Genomic DNA, 15,610 nt, shown 5'->3' with positions numbered 1-15,610 from the left:
CATGGCTTGTTACATAACTCTGTTTTCCCTTTCAGTCTATTTTGCAGGTAATAAGCTAATAAATAATAGATAGAATGGTAAAGTAGCATAACTCAGACAGGCACAGCCTGAGCACTGTTCAGCTCTCAGTTTGATGGTAAAGTTAAAGCCTCTTTCTCCCTCTGCAAACAAAGTCTTGGCAGTAATTGATTTGTTAATAATCATGATTCAGCGTGCTCAGCTCCGCTGTGTAATGTTGCGTGCTGTATCCTCAAATCCGAGAATAATCAGAAAGACAGCCGTTTAGTTTTGAGCTGCGATGATTAACCCTGAAATGAACTTAATGCACCTGAACTGAATCTCTTCTGTCTCCTCCCCTTCAAAGGAAGTGATGTCAGTGGACGAGGAGAGCACGTCCTGCTACTGTCTGCTGGAGGCCCAGCGGTGCCACGTGTTGTTGGAGCATCCGGGCCGCTACTCTCTGGTGGGGGAGCCGCTGAACCAGGAGGCAGCCAAGCGGCTGAGGCTGGCCGTGTTTGGTAGTCCGGATACCAGCAACTCTCTGGGCTTCACCCTCAGGGTCTACTGTGTGGACGACACGCCCCATGCATTTCAGGTACGAGTGAAGAAACAATCTGTTCCCACTTTGTCAAAGACGAGAGGCTGAGACAGAAACTCACTTCTTATTATACCGAGAGAAATCTTCTTTGAGAAAATGAATAATGTATATCCTGGGTTTATCCATGTCCCTGATCCTCAAACTGCCTCATCTATGTGGAGGGAAAAGTTGGTGAGTAGTGCTGCATAATACGACTACAGCACAAGATGTAAAAGAACTCAAACTCAAAGAAACAAGCTGTGCACCTGTGCACTGTTTCTCAGGGATTAGGTTTGTGTTTTTAAAAGCGTCTTTTAGTGTCTCTATTATATTCTCAAGGAAAGCATAGTTATTCAATGATATGTAAGTTAGCCATGATAATAATGTTAGCTGAACATTCATGCCGAACTGAAGTGTAAATAGCTGTTAATGTACCATTTAACAATGATGGTTAATATGAAGTGTGACCTGAAAGTTTTGTAAAAACAGTGGATATGAAAGGAGAAAAGCACAAAAATGGCTCCGTCAATGCTACCATGCTGATGTTTAACAGGTCGTGTATACTGTTGTCACCACTGACATACAGTATACAAAGATGGACGATGCTTCTCCACTTTCTCTCACTGTTTCTCTCAAATATCCTCATCTTGCTCTGGTGATTTGCAGCTAGAGAATGATTGTACTAGATTTGTACTATCATGGAGGTGGTGGGCTTTAGCTATATTGGAGGCAAACAAGATGTTTTGGCATGTCGTCCATTTTTATATACAGTCAATGGTTGTCACCACAATGTTATGCTAACATTAGCATAACGCACTGCTGAGGCTGATGGGACTTCCATTCGTTTTAAAAGAATTTGGTCAGAAACCAAATAATCTGATGAAGTCAAATTGGGAAAAAAAGAGTCTAATCATCGTGTAAGATTAAAAACTTAAGAGCTTGTCAATGTTACAACGATTCACCTTGAGCTGGACATGAATGTCTGTACAAAATCCATCCAGTATTTGTCCTGACATCTTCATCAAAACCACAGTGTATGTTGTCACCAGCATATGTTCACTTTCTGACTTTTGTCGTAGAGGAACCAGTAACTACACATTCTGTAGTACAGTGACATATTATAGTTGATGACGGTGCTTGTAGTTGGGAAAAAAAATAAGCAAGTTCCAGTACGCTCCTTACTCACATGTTGCTGTTCAGGGAAGGATGGGTGAGGAGGAGGTAAAAGCATCTCACAGAGCCTCCATCAGGACTGTCAGGCCATCAGGAGCACCAGGAATTCCCTCGTATGTTCCCAATGGCCAGTACAGCTCTGTTGTGACACGTGTGCTGCTTTTAGTGGGTCGACAAAGTACTTCAAGCATGGAGAGAGAAAAGCCGGCAGGCAAAACATAAAAATGTCAGCGACCAGCGGGGCCCTCCACCTGAGCAGAGTACCGGCAACTCGTGAGAAGTGCTGGTGTGCAAGAAAAAACGTCACGGAAGGCCAAAGAGTAAAATGTAGAAGCGCCGGTGTGGTGAACTTGCGAGCACCAGCCCACTTCATGCACTGGCTGTTGAGACACTTCAGTCTGAAAGTGGTGGACAAAACGCTTGAAAGGCCAACAGGCTTAAATTGCCATCCATACAGCCTCCGAGAGAGCTGGAATATATAATATGATATAAGAGGTTTTAATTGCTCAGGCTTGGCGGTTCGGCTCGTGGTTGAGCCTGGAAGAACTGTGTTGTTTTTTTTTGTTTTTTTTCTTGTGCTCCACTGAAGATCTCTGCCTGTTCGGTAACATTGCCACTGGGAGATGCTTGATGACTAGGAGACAAAGAGGGACTTTTAATTACAAAGACAACAGATGCTCCAAGGTTGCTTCTCTGCCCTTTCTTTGCGTAATTCAATTTGCTCTCTGTTAATTAAATGTGTTTCAGCATTGCATTCCACATGACAAGTGTTTGAGCGCGCTTTAAAAGGAGACCACCTTCTCAGATTGCGGCGCTGGCTCGTCGATGTGCTGTTGAATGGCTCTTTGTGAAAAGTTTGCCCTTGTCCTTGCAGTGTGTGGGCTCACTCAAAAAACACAAACACACCAATTTTTTTTGTTCAAGCACCCTGCAGCCAAAAAATACTTTTTTTTGCAATTGTAATTTGTTGCTCAACTTCACGCACACGCGCTTATTCTGAAGTGGCGATGACAGTCGTCCCTTATAGCCTTTTTTTTTTTTTTTAGCTTAATTCGAGAGGCAGAACTGCATGCGAACAAAGAAAAAATCGGCTGTAGGTGCCAAGAGCCAATTCACTCCACCTCTCCATCAGTCAGACATGGTTATTTGTTCATTTGTTCTCTTTTTGTTGGCTTTTGTGTGCGCTTCATACGACAATTAATTTCCCCGGTGAGCTTGCAGCAGGAATTGATCAGGTTTGTGACAGCGTGCATGTTTTGCATTCCCTCGCTCTCCACGCTGTGTGACTGAGCGGATAAGCACCGAGCAGACAGGACTCGCAACCCCGCCCGCCCCTGTATTCCCAAGATACAGAAAATGTAAACATGCAAGTACATACAAACACACAGATGTTATTGTTCTCCGTCGATGTGGAAAGAATTACAATATCACAAAGCAGGAAGCCACAACACATAATATTGACGAAAGACTTTTGTTTCGCTCTCTGTTTATGTCTCGTCGTTGTGTACAACCAATGTGTTTGTCTTACAGTCCAGGCCGCATCGCCTCATCTGATTTTTTTGGGCTCTGGACTCGTGAAGTGTGTCTGTTTGATGCATTTTGTGTGTGGTTCAGTGTTGTGAGCAGCAGCGGCTCTCGAGGGGCTGCTCTTGAGCTTTTCACCTTTTTAGGGGCCAATCAATCTGGATGCAGTTTGAAAGCTTAAAAACACACACAGTGCGCCAGTCAGCTTGTGTTTTTGATTTACATCATGGTCACAGTTATTCCTCAAATTTGCAAAGAGCCCTGACAGATTAAAGTCGAGACTTCCAAAACTAAAAGCCTGCGGTGTGTATCTGAATTTGTTGCTGTTTTGTTTGATTTTAGATATTAATTGTATTTGTGTGGTGAGTGTCAGGAATTCTGAAACTTGGTTGTTCTTAATTGTTTCAATGTTTTCGTTCTCAGTTAATGTTGGAGTACTCCAACACCATACTAAGTAAAGCAGTTGAGTAAATGTATTTAGTTACATTGCATATCCCAGTACAATGAGGTTCTATATGTACATGTATGTATTGGTGCCCCGTGTGAGGATACAGTTTCGTCAGCAGAAGTATTTTGTTGTCCGCTAAAAGCTGTGTGTTCTGCCTGAGTCCAGACTTGATACATGGAGTCTATCAGCCATAAAAAAAAATATCTGCCTTCTTTTCTCTGCTTCCCTGACCCTCGTCTCACTCCCTGACCAAACAAACCCACACCTCTCCTTATCAGGAGGTGGCAGTGGGCGAGCGCAGCAGGGGCGGGCGGCTGCTGGAGGAGCCTAAAATGATGCTGTTCCGGGGGAACACCTTCAGCCTCCAGGTGTCCATCCAGGACGTCCCACAGTTACTCTGGAGCATCAAGCCTTTCACCACCTGCCAGGTAGGCATTTGATAGTAGTGTGTGTGTGTGTGTGTGTGTGTGTGTGTGTGTGTGTGTGTGTGTGTGTGTGTGTGTGTGTGTGTGTGTGTGTGTGTGTGTGTGTGTGTGTCAATTAGCTTAAGGAAATCAGCTTCACTTTGTGCATCTTGGCTTGTAATTTAAACTTCATCAGGGTCACAGATCTGGGACGTAGCTGTGCACTTTCATCTCCTCAGCTTCCTCTGTTCCTCCATTAGAAACCCCCTCCTCTACCAGTTTCTCCCTCTTTCTCACTTGGTCACATCAAAGCCAAAGGACGGCAGCAAGGGCACAGTAGGCGATCACTACAGCTGGCTATCTCACCCGCACACACACCCTTATGATATTAATTATGACTTCCAGGCAGGCGCACACACACACACACATGCATCTCATAGTTATCTTCCTAGGGGTCTACATACTGCATGTTCTGCTCTGCCCTGTGATGTTCATCCCGCCAGTGACATCCTATTAGCCGTATTAGCCCACCGTAGCGCCTCCAGAATACCAACAAGGCTTTCTTAGAGAGGGAAGAGCCACTATATGAGGTTCCTGAGGGGAAGATGGCTGTGGGCCTTTTTATTCAGGCACCACTCTCGCCGAAAGGAGGCTTTTACAAGTAGCCATCCTCCTGTCTGATGGATCTGAAGAGCGGATGATTCATCCTTTAAAACACTGTTTTTGACCTGTTCTCACTGTGCCACTGTCTGGGTCACGCAGTAGTTAGTAATGGAAGTCGAAATTGGCTTTTTAAAATTCCATTCACTCCAAAGCTCTGTTACTTTTGGTGTCGCGGCTGCCAATTTTTGGTGGACGTGCAGTGAAAACGGGGTAAATTAAGGCATCGCTGTGCTAATTCCATAATCACATTACTGATCTAACAGATTGGCATTTACAAGCATATTCAAGGCATATTAGGAGTATCAGAATTTGGGATAGAAAACATAACAAGCCTACAAAGTGATGAATATGGCTTGGAAAGTCTGGCTTTTAATGCTATGGGCTGTGCATGTACTGAAAAACATGTAAAGAGAATGATTTCATGTAATTACATGGACTTCTTCTCCTACTAATGTGGGCTTAGGTCCATTATTTTAATTGAACTAATGGTTGCTTGTAAATCTAGCCACACTATAGGGCAAAAATAACTTAATTATATCTCCCAGGCAACAGTAAGTAAAACGATATCTAACTTATTACATGTTTTTTGCACTAATGACTCCAGCTCTCTCATTTTTCTTTCCAAGGGCTCTAAATGTTGGTGCTCTTTCTGATGCGTAAATGGCTTGATTAGGTCATATCATTGATTGGCTAAAGAAGCCACTCGTTCGGTCTTAATTAATCATGTAAACAGCGAAGTGGGTGGCAAAGCAGGATTCAAATAACGAGCGTCTTTCAGCAGGGATTTAATGAGTTTGTTGTCTCCTCTGCCTAATCCTTTCATCGTTCTCCCTGTCCGCCCTCCGCCTCTCCTTCCCAATCGTTTCCGCAGGAGTTCTCCTTTTCTCAGGTGTGGGCCAGTAACCAGCGTCCCCTGCAGTGTGCCTTCTCTTTGGAGCGATACAGCCACTCCTCGTCTCAGCTCTCCTGCAAGATCAGCATCCGACAGGTCAAAGGCGAGGAACAGATACTCCAGGTCTACACGTCTGTGGTGGAGGTGAGCGGTGCAGAGTGGAAACACTGTGTTCTCGCTGTGTGGGCAGTCATGCGGCTGGTTAATAGGTTCTTATATTACAATGAATAACTCTTGATTTGATTTAAGAGCTGCGCTTAATGAGCCACTCTGGGAGCTTTTCATGTGTAGATTGCAAATCGTCTTGATAAGTCCTTGTCCTTGTCTTCATATTGAGACTTTCAGCCGCAGTCACCCTCATACCTCTTTCTTTTTTCCTTATTTGCCAGAATGAAAAGGGAGTGGTTCCTTTTTTCACTCAGTCAGACTGCACCATCACCTCTCAGACAGGGTCAAGGGCCTTTAAAATCCCCCTGTCCATCCGTCAGCGGATCAGCGCCACCTTTGACACCGCCAATGCCAAGGGGAAGGACTGGCAGCTCTTGGCTCAGAAGCTCCACATTGACAGGTATCAGTCGGAGCACTCGGACTTTCATTTCAGCCTCATGTTCTTATTACACGCATTTATCATTTACCTATTGCCAATTCATCTTTGCATAGGTGTCGGTTATAGTGGGGAGGCTGGGGATGCTTTTTGAAACGGCCTTTTTATGAGCTAATCTGTTGTACAGGGCAAACAAAACAACCTCATCAATTACTAAAAAAAAACGTTGAGTGAATTAATAGCAGATGAGAGAGTTTCACAAAAACATACACTCACAAAGCTCCTCTCAGTGTGTTTGTGAATGAACGACTGTTCTGATTAGTGGAGTCTTTCTTCTTGTTTGTTTGTCTTTTCAGTCTCGCTACCGCTAAATGATTTTGATGGCAAATCCAGAGAACCCTTTGTTTCTCCGATGTTAGGAAAAGTATGCACGAGGACTGTTACTCGTGTACTCAGCGTTTCAAAGGGCTGCTGGAACAAATTGTGGGAGTCAAATATAATTCAGATAGTAATAAATAGTCAAATACTAAACATGCATATTAACGACTCACGTCTGATGAACAGTAAAGTCATTCAAATCACAACTTCCCATTCAGGGTGCTAAAGTTAACCTCTAATTTTACAATATCAGAGAGTGACACAACAGTGTCTATGCTTCATTATTACATCGCATTGGCAACGAGAGCGCCCTCTAGTGGACAGAACATATAACAACTACATGCTGTCGGTGGAATTAGCAATACAAAATTTTTATGATTTAAAAAAAAATCCTCCATGACATATCGTTGTGCAGATATAAGTGACTCCCTTACATCTATGTGTTACACAAACCCAGACATACGAATCGGCTGGCGTGTTCTGTACAGGTATTACTTATGAGTGATGACTAGAAAGCAGGAATGCTGCCTGTTCTGCTCTGTCCCCTATGTAAACGTCGCCCTGCTTTGAATACTATTTTTAATCTGGAATTTAGGCACCGTGTCAGCCCTAATCTTCCATCACCAACCAGCCTTCAGTAACACGCCACACTGCTGATTTCATTATAGATCGAGAAACAGAGGCACAGAGAGAGGAGAGAGAGAGAGAGAGAGCACAGAGAGAGATTTAAGGGCCAACTTTAGCACAGTCAGAATTACTGCAGACAAGATGCCGTGTTTTGCACAAATTTGAAGGAAGGTCTCAGACCGCTGACAGGCCAGCCTCTGGCAAGAAAATGTGTTCCTGTTAGCACTCTTCATTAGCGGCGTCTCTGCATGTGTTCTATCCGTCAACCCCAGCTGAAGTCTCCAGAGGTTGTGCCAGGTCAGTATTTGCGTAGGCTGTGGAGGATTTTCGTTGTTTGCTACAGGCTGCTCGCTATGTTGTGCTTATAGATTTAAGATTATTTTAATTTGCTGTCAGGGAAATTTTGTCTTGGACATAAAGGCTGCTGATTAAAAATACATAGAATACAGTATAGTCAAGTAATAATCTAGGCCTGAGGAGCTCTGCACTGTGTGATAACATTGTTATGCGATGACGATACGACTTAGAAATGTATAAACAAGAAAATATCTAAGTGGCCGTACTAGCTCTTTTCTTCATCCTCAGCAATCATGCTAGTTAACTTCTGCAGTCGCCACCAAATCATCAACAGTTAGCTGAGGCTTCATCTGGTTGGCCAAATGGTGAGAGGAGTATTCAGGGATCAGTCTAATAGGTCAAAAGTTTTTTTCGTTTTTTCTACCTTTGCACATGTTCACATAGCCGTAACAATAAAAAAATGCAAGTTTTCGTCACCACTGTAACCTACATGAACTGCATGTGCAGACGTAAGTGCATTCAAGTGTCCTAAGTTCAGGTGATCCAGAAGAATGAATAGATGTTTATGGCTATTTAGCTTTATTTCCCTGTATTTAATTGGATTGAATGTATAGTGACTTTGCCCAGTTCTTTTCTTTGAAACATTATGGTGGACTAGTGAAAAATAAACATCATCACAATTTTTTAAAAACAATTTTATTTTATATTTTTCACTTGAACTGACAGTGAAGTTTATGGTCGGCCAGCTTTTGCCGACAGCCCTGCTGTAGAGTCAGTCTTGATGGGATCAGTTCGTATTCTAAAGTCAGGAAATGGGACGGGTCAGAAATCACTTCCCAGCCTGTTTTTTAAACTATCGTCTTCTCAAAGAACATTGTCATCACTTTCATGACTGTGTGGACCAGTCGACAAGCCAAGCTGAGGTTCCTTAACAGAGTATTCTCACAATAAAATGATGTTAGTACCCTCCGTCAAAACCCCAAAGAGTTTGAGTTGCTGTTTCATCGGAGGGCATACAGAATTCACACCAGTATTCCAAGACAGAGTGCAGTCAGTATGTTAGACACTAGAGGTCGACTGATTGAAAGAGGAAAAAAACTTTTGACTTCATCCAAATGAATACAAAAATACGGAAAAAGAAATCTAGTTGGGAGTGCTTTTTAGTTTTTCATTATTTTCCTTCATAGTCAGCAACTCCAGTCGAGAAGCCTCATGTTATGATGGAGGAAACAGAGCTTGCCTGCGTTCCCCTCCAGAAAGGCGGCTCCTCCTCTTGTCGTACGGGATCCCAGCCTCACTGAATCATCAGCCGCTACCCAAGCCAAGTTCCACCACTGCCGACTTTGTTAAAACGTCCCGCTGGCACCGATCTTTCAACCACTAATGCACATCCAAGTTTTATTCAAGAATGAACCTGGGTAATACGGGTGTTATAGAAAAATAGTTTTCTTAGCATTTACAGTGAGGTGATGATCACTGTTGCCATAATTTTCAGTATCTCTGTCCTAAGATGTCATCAGAAAACCTGACAGTAAACCTGCTGGGATGACTGCTTGTACAGTCATCTGTATATAATGTAAACGGCAGGAACATCTGCATGGCCCTCCTGGTGAAAAATGAGTGGCACTACCTGATGATTAATGGGTTTAACAGACATCTGTCTGAGCTTACTGAGAAGGATGTGAGCTCTCAGACAGATACTGTATCTGTTAACCTGTATATCAGGTGGTACAGAGGGGAAGTCGATAATCAAGTGCTCATAGCCACAGAGACTCTAGGATCTGTGCAGTCAGCTCCATCAAGTTCTGAAAGTGAACCATTCTCTCCTTCCTTCCAGCTGGAGAAACACGAGAAGGAAAAGTTAACTAAGACACTGTGACAGAAACTATGCGATTAAGGAATTTCACTTAAAGCGTCTGAAAACAAACATCTGTGACTGAGGAGAGGGAAAAGGATTTTGGTGTGCTTGGTTTTTTTTTTGGTTTTTTTTCTCCAGCCCAGCCGAACACACCAATAAGCATGTAATGGGAATGTCTCTTGCTCGTTAAGCTGATTTTTGTAATTATTTTTCTGAGTATGTGGGAACGGCATCAGGGAGGGAAGGAGGGGAGACTATTGCACCCCACTGTAAGGAAACAGTGCACTCTGTTGGATACGTGTTATAACAGCAGCAGAGGAGAGAGTGTGTGTTTACACGGGAGCTGGATGTCGCTGCACACACACACTGCTGTATTTGCCGACTATTTCAGTCCAACTAATGGTTAGATCAACTGATGCTTCTGGAAACAAGACATTTCCCATTCCAGTTTCAGTCTTATCATATTAACATTAGTACTTCTGTGTAGAAATCCATGATGTGAAAGATTTTTTCCGAGACTATGAAAACAAAAAAGCTGGAATTAATATATCTCAAGAAAAGGTGCAAATATTCTCTGTCAATATAAATAAAGGCTCCACTGAGAAGGATTATGGGAACATGAAGTTCAATTTGCTTGTTCAACTTCTCAGCTCATGAAAACAGTAGTTTAATGTCTTCTGTTGCTCTTCTCAGACTGTTTAAAGAATGAAAACCACATTCATATCTATACATCAGTCACACCAACAGCTCTGGGATGACAGGTGTGGTTAACTATCGAAACAGTCCAGGATAATAACGACCCCATAAACACCTGGACAGACACATTTGATCATATTCATCATCTCATAAATCAACACCTACATGACCTACATTGTGCGTTCAGTTGCGTCGCATTAAAGTTAGATGAGAGAGAGGAGACTTCCTCAGAATCAGGTGCAGAAACTGGGTCTTAACACCGATCTATAAGATGTTTGCTGGATCAAATTGCAAAAAAAAGGAAAATGACACACCTGTTCTACGCACAGTTGTGTCTGTTGTGAGGTGAAAATGCTCTTCAAAGATATACAATTCAAAATTATTAATCATTATCAGAGCATAGAGGGAGAGGGGACACTTAAGGGGACTAACAATATAATTCAATATATGCCTATTTTTTGCCCATGACCCACTGCTATGTTTTAGTTTTGGCCCTTCAAGAGAAAAGTTTGGGGCTTCCCTGGTATAGGGAATATGGAGGGTCGTCATGATATTATTAATTTAAGTGAAAATGTTGAATCTCATACTCCCATACTGAAGTACAGGAAGCCTGCGTTACAGACTGGAGGTGTGTAGTGTGAAATGAGTGTGCATGTAGGAGGCAGGAAAAGTCTAATTAATCTTGCTGTTGAGATCTATAATGGGAAATGGATCTAGTGTTTTGCGGTGATTTCTCATTCCTTTTTAATATCAGTCACCCGCGAGTCCTCCAAGTGTGTGGGTGTGCAATATTAAATCACTGGAGTAGCCCTTAAAGAAAATATCCTGTCATTGGCCTTCTTATCGTAACGACTTCGTACTAAATCACTAATAACTGCCACTCTGTTCTCCCTGGTACTGCAGGAACCTGTGCTACTTTGCATGTCAGGAGAGCCCATCATCAGTGATTCTGAGCCTGTGGGAAGTCCAGCACCAGGACTCGGGGGACCTGGACTCACTGGCCAGTGCCCTTGAGGAAATCAGCAAGGTCCAGTCCCCCAGGACCGCCACTCTTGGCTGCAGCAGAGAAGAGCGGGACTCAGAATTCACAAAAGTTGGGTAGGTCAGGGTCAGGTACACAGCAGATCGGAGAATGATGAACTTTAACTGCATGAACACTGTTGATCAGGTGTGCTAGCTAATGAAGAGGACAGCAGGGAAACTCTGTTATGGACTGTTAATAAAGGAACACCTCTGCTAAACCAAATAGCGCATAAGGACAGACGGGGATGAAGGAACAACTGTGAGAGAGAGTTAAGAGAGTGTGGAGCGATTTCAGAGGAGCTGACGTATTTGCGAGGCACGAACAAACATTTGAGAAAGGATTTAAGTATTCCCAAACCCCTCTTTGACTGAGCAATGTCAAGGTCTGACACATCTGGATTTGATAGCCTGTATTCAAGGATTATGAATATCTGTGTGGAGAGGACTCTCGGCGATGGATGGAGCCTGTTTTCAGACAGACTGCCATTCAGGCTGGAGTTGTGACCTTCCCGGGATCGGATGTGCTGCCTGGCAGTTGCCCTCAAACAGTCAAAATGTGTAGTGTAATGTCATTATGTTGTCATTCATTTTTTTTTCTCGAGGATCTCCTAATGCTTCTTCTTTTATTCGTTTTCTGCACCGCGTCTCTAATGTTGCCACTAGAGATAGACGAGAAAACAGAGAAGTAAGAAGTGTTGAATATTGATTATTGATTTTTTTTTTTTTTTTTTTGTCGGAACTTATTGTCCAAAGTTTGTGCTCAGAGACTTGATTTGATGATGTACACGTGTGTGGATGTCTAAGAGATGAATTTATAAACGGCTTTGACAGAGCTGAATTGGCATGATCACATGGATATCAATCATTTTTTAAGAAATACACATTGTGTCGAAACGTTTTCAACCCAACGAGCAGAATACATTGTCGAAGCAAAAGGCTGCAAAAGTTGCACCAACATGCATTTCAACGCACCTGGAAAACTGATGATAAATGGCTTCATATCAGACAGAACGCTGGAACATTACACACACTGCTAATTATTTTCGCTGGTTAAATGGCGCGTTTATTTCTCAAGACCCTCTGGGACTTTCTTTTCTCTTGATTTTTTGGATTTAATTCTGACTTTTGATGTGTGGCTTGACTGGAGCTGCCTCTCTTTGGATCATCAGATACCCGGACATCATTATCTGGAGACACTTAGCCAACTCTCACTCCCGCCTCCTCGGTCTTTTTCTTCCCCGGCAGAGCCAGCATCCACTTGAACAAAGACATCCTGATCAGTTGCTCCACCTGCCCCGTAAACTTAATAAAGTGACTTTGTGTTGAACTCTGTGTTGGCTCTCTCTTTTCATCTACTTAATGAGGTTTTGAAAGGCCTGGCAGCCGACAGACTGTACAGTGTGGAGGAATCAGCTGAAGTAAATCTTCAAATACTGTATTCAGCCAAGAGATGAAACAGAGGCCCATACAAAGTCCAATTTTCAGAGATGTAAATGAACTTCTGCACGTAAGCACTCGTTACATTTGGCTCGGCGGAGCATTGCTAATATACCGTGTGGATGCTGCATTGTGTTGCTGTTTGAGCTGCATCAAAAGCCTCGGCACGATTGTGGTAGTCACTTGTCCAAACTATTCGTGGGACGACTTTTGACTTAACCAAGAGAGATTTCCTTTCAACGTGCCTGTTACTCCATTGCTTCTAACCCTTAACCTCAACCTTAACCCTCAAGGTAGCGTTTGATTTAGATGCCCGAGGCGTTAGATGGAAGATGAAATCTCCTTTGTCCCATGCAGGGACAGTTAATCAGTTTCCCGAAGAAGTAAAAATTATACTCATTACCTAGGTATAATTCAGTATGTTTGGGGGAAAAGCTATTTGTTTAATTGCAGAGAGTTAGATGAGAAGATTGAGACCCCACCAAGTTCTGTCCAAAGTAGCGCTGCAACAATTAATCGATTATCTGTCATCTTTTTTAACAAACGACAACACTCTGATTCCAGCTTCTTAAATGCGAATATTTTCCAGTTCATTCACTCTTCTGTGACAGTTTACTGAATATCTTTGGGTTGTGGACAAAATAAATGATCTGAGGAAGTCTTCTTGGGAAATACTGATCAACGTTTTTTGACGTTTTACAGACCTGACCTGTAATTAACGGATAAATCAGCAATAAAAATAATCATTAGCTGGTCCAAATGTAACAAAATCCGCCATCCAAAACAATCAAACTCTCAAATTGACATGTGATACCTTTGTTTGTTTAATCTAGACAAAAACTGGTGAGAAATAATTCAAATTTTCAGTTTTATCTTGACTTTAGCATGGGGCTATATCTTGGCTGGGCGCATTGGTTCATTGGTTGCTTCTAGTGTTAATGCCAAGCTAAAGCTAAGCAGTCAGATTTGGTATCGGTCTCCTTTTCTGACTTCTTGCCTAATCTTTCTGAAAAGTCAAACACTTCCTTTCATGAGCCGAGACTCGCAGTTTCATATTCAAGCTGCAAAATGAAAGGGATGAAGATTCAAGTGGGCTCATGCTGGCTCTGCAGTGGAAAAGCAACTTCCTGCTGAGATGCGTATTTGATGCCATGGTCGGAACTCCTGAAAAATCTGTTTTTCAGTGAGCTGTGACTGCCAGAACAGTCAAACCTATCAGCAGGTCCTTTGTGTCATTCTTCCTATATGGATCAAAGAACACCATATGCAAAACAGAAAAACGCTTAATAGGGATTCCTCACTATCAGCTGAAAAGGTCACTGTGTATAAAGGTCAAAGCTCGGAGTACTCAGGGAGGAAACGCTCTCTAGACTCACATGCTGAGTTAGATCTAAACCTCCACTAAGCCTGTAAAATACAGATTAGATTGCAGGGAAGTCTCAATAAAAATTACATTAGAAGTGTTTGAAGTAACTGTTGGCGCAACTGATGATTGTCTGTTGATTATTTTCTCCGTTAATCGATCCATTGAAGGCACTCAAAAATGTTCCCAAAACAGTAACTTGAAGTATTCTGACTAAATGTCAATCTTCCATCTGATTTTATTACATAAGTTGAATGTAAAATGTCACATTTAAGGCAAAGTTTTCCTGTCATGTTGAGTCAAAGTGAGAGTGATTAAATATTAAACACAGACTTTTACACAAACCTCGAGTTTATTCAGTTATTACCTATGAAGGTAAGGGGATCATCTGCATAAAAAAGTGTTTTTCAATCATTTACTATTCGAGTATTACACATAAATCTGTTTAATACTTTAATTTGTTTCCTGTAATAAATCACACACCTATTCATTTAATTGATTGACATTGACTCAACATGAAAGAAAGATATTCATCAAATTTGACCCTTTACATTGAACACATTTGAAAGACTTTCTTGTCATGAACATACTTAATGTCACTGTTTTATTTGTTTGAGTATCAGAAAATACTGAACAATGTCCATTACAGCTTCACCTTTACAGCTTCATATGAATCTATAAAGGTGTTTATAGACACTTCAAGTGTAAACCAAAGTGATATGGACCCATTGTAATGTTGTGAGCCTCCAGATTCGAGAGAAATGTTACGTTTTGAAGTGTTTTGTCAAAGTTACATGAAACTGTTAAACCGTATTTCTGTGGCCAGAGTTTATAAAGGACACCAGCATGTATTTGTTAACCTCATACTTCGGACTACATGGACTTTTGAACATCAATACTTCTTTACTCCTTTTGGGATCAACAGCGTCTTTCCAGTCACACATGCGTCTAACTTCTAGCATGAGTGTGAACGTCTCCCACAGCGCAAACTGGAAGAGCAATCTTACTTATTTAAGGTCTGGTACCTCCAGCAGAGCTGTACTGTTGGCTAATGGTGCCAAACATTGCTTTTCTTGGGGAAAGCTTATAGCTGCAGCTGCTCTCGGAACAGGACAAAATAATTTGAGTTGAAAGACTGAGCTATTACCCACAACATATCCCTCTGATGTATCATCAGTCCAAAATCATGAGGTGACCTCTCTGCTGAAGCACAGAAAATGTCCTCAGTCCTCCACAACGCCGTCCAAACTTTTTATTATATTTACAGATGTAGCTAAGCTTATGTTGGCATCTGTCAACTCTCCTTGGGTCATTAGAAACTGGATCCTCCACTCCAGCTGTGCAGAGAGCGCTTTCAGGGCAGGTACTGGAGTCACTAAAATGCACAGCCAGCAGAATTCATGAAGGGAGGACAAGAAGGGACTCAAGAATGCTTGTCTGAGGCGTTTGGCCCACATGAATCCAACACGTCCTCAGAAACGACCTGAATAAAACTGACTGACTGTTGCAGCGTACCAGTGACAGGCGACCTTCATTGTACACTTGGTAAAAACTGTTGTGTGGTTTACACTAACTACGTTCATTAACTTTACTTGACGTGACATAACTTCACAACATTAGTAAGTTAAAGGTGCAATATGTAAGAACAGACTCCAAGCAAATAGGGAGCAACATTTCACCAGAGTGCTAACAGCTACAAACTGAAT

At 42.2% G+C, this 15,610-nt stretch overlaps 1 protein-coding gene across 1 annotated transcript in view; it reads left to right on the top strand.

Moving 5' to 3' along the window:
- Positions 1–14,755, top strand: part of LOC119029989 (netrin receptor UNC5D-like) — a 187,991-nt gene extending 173,236 nt beyond the window's left edge. The window contains exons 16-21 of the mRNA XM_037117275.1: positions 365–595; positions 4,001–4,150; positions 5,661–5,825; positions 6,071–6,249; positions 10,985–11,179; positions 12,274–14,755. Coding sequence (XP_036973170.1) covers positions 365–595; positions 4,001–4,150; positions 5,661–5,825; positions 6,071–6,249; positions 10,985–11,179; positions 12,274–12,430 — 1,077 coding nt within the window. The 3' untranslated portion in view covers positions 12,431–14,755. The remainder of the gene's footprint in view (positions 1–364; positions 596–4,000; positions 4,151–5,660; positions 5,826–6,070; positions 6,250–10,984; positions 11,180–12,273) is intronic.
- The last annotated feature ends 855 nt before the right edge of the window (positions 14,756–15,610 follow it).

Source organism: Acanthopagrus latus, chromosome 12 (genome assembly GCF_904848185.1).
Source record: "Acanthopagrus latus isolate v.2019 chromosome 12, fAcaLat1.1, whole genome shotgun sequence".
In the NCBI taxonomy this organism is placed as follows: Eukaryota; Metazoa; Chordata; class Actinopteri; order Spariformes; family Sparidae; genus Acanthopagrus; species Acanthopagrus latus.
Note: the sequence above shows the minus strand (reverse complement) of the source record. Positions and strands in the feature narration are given on the sequence as shown.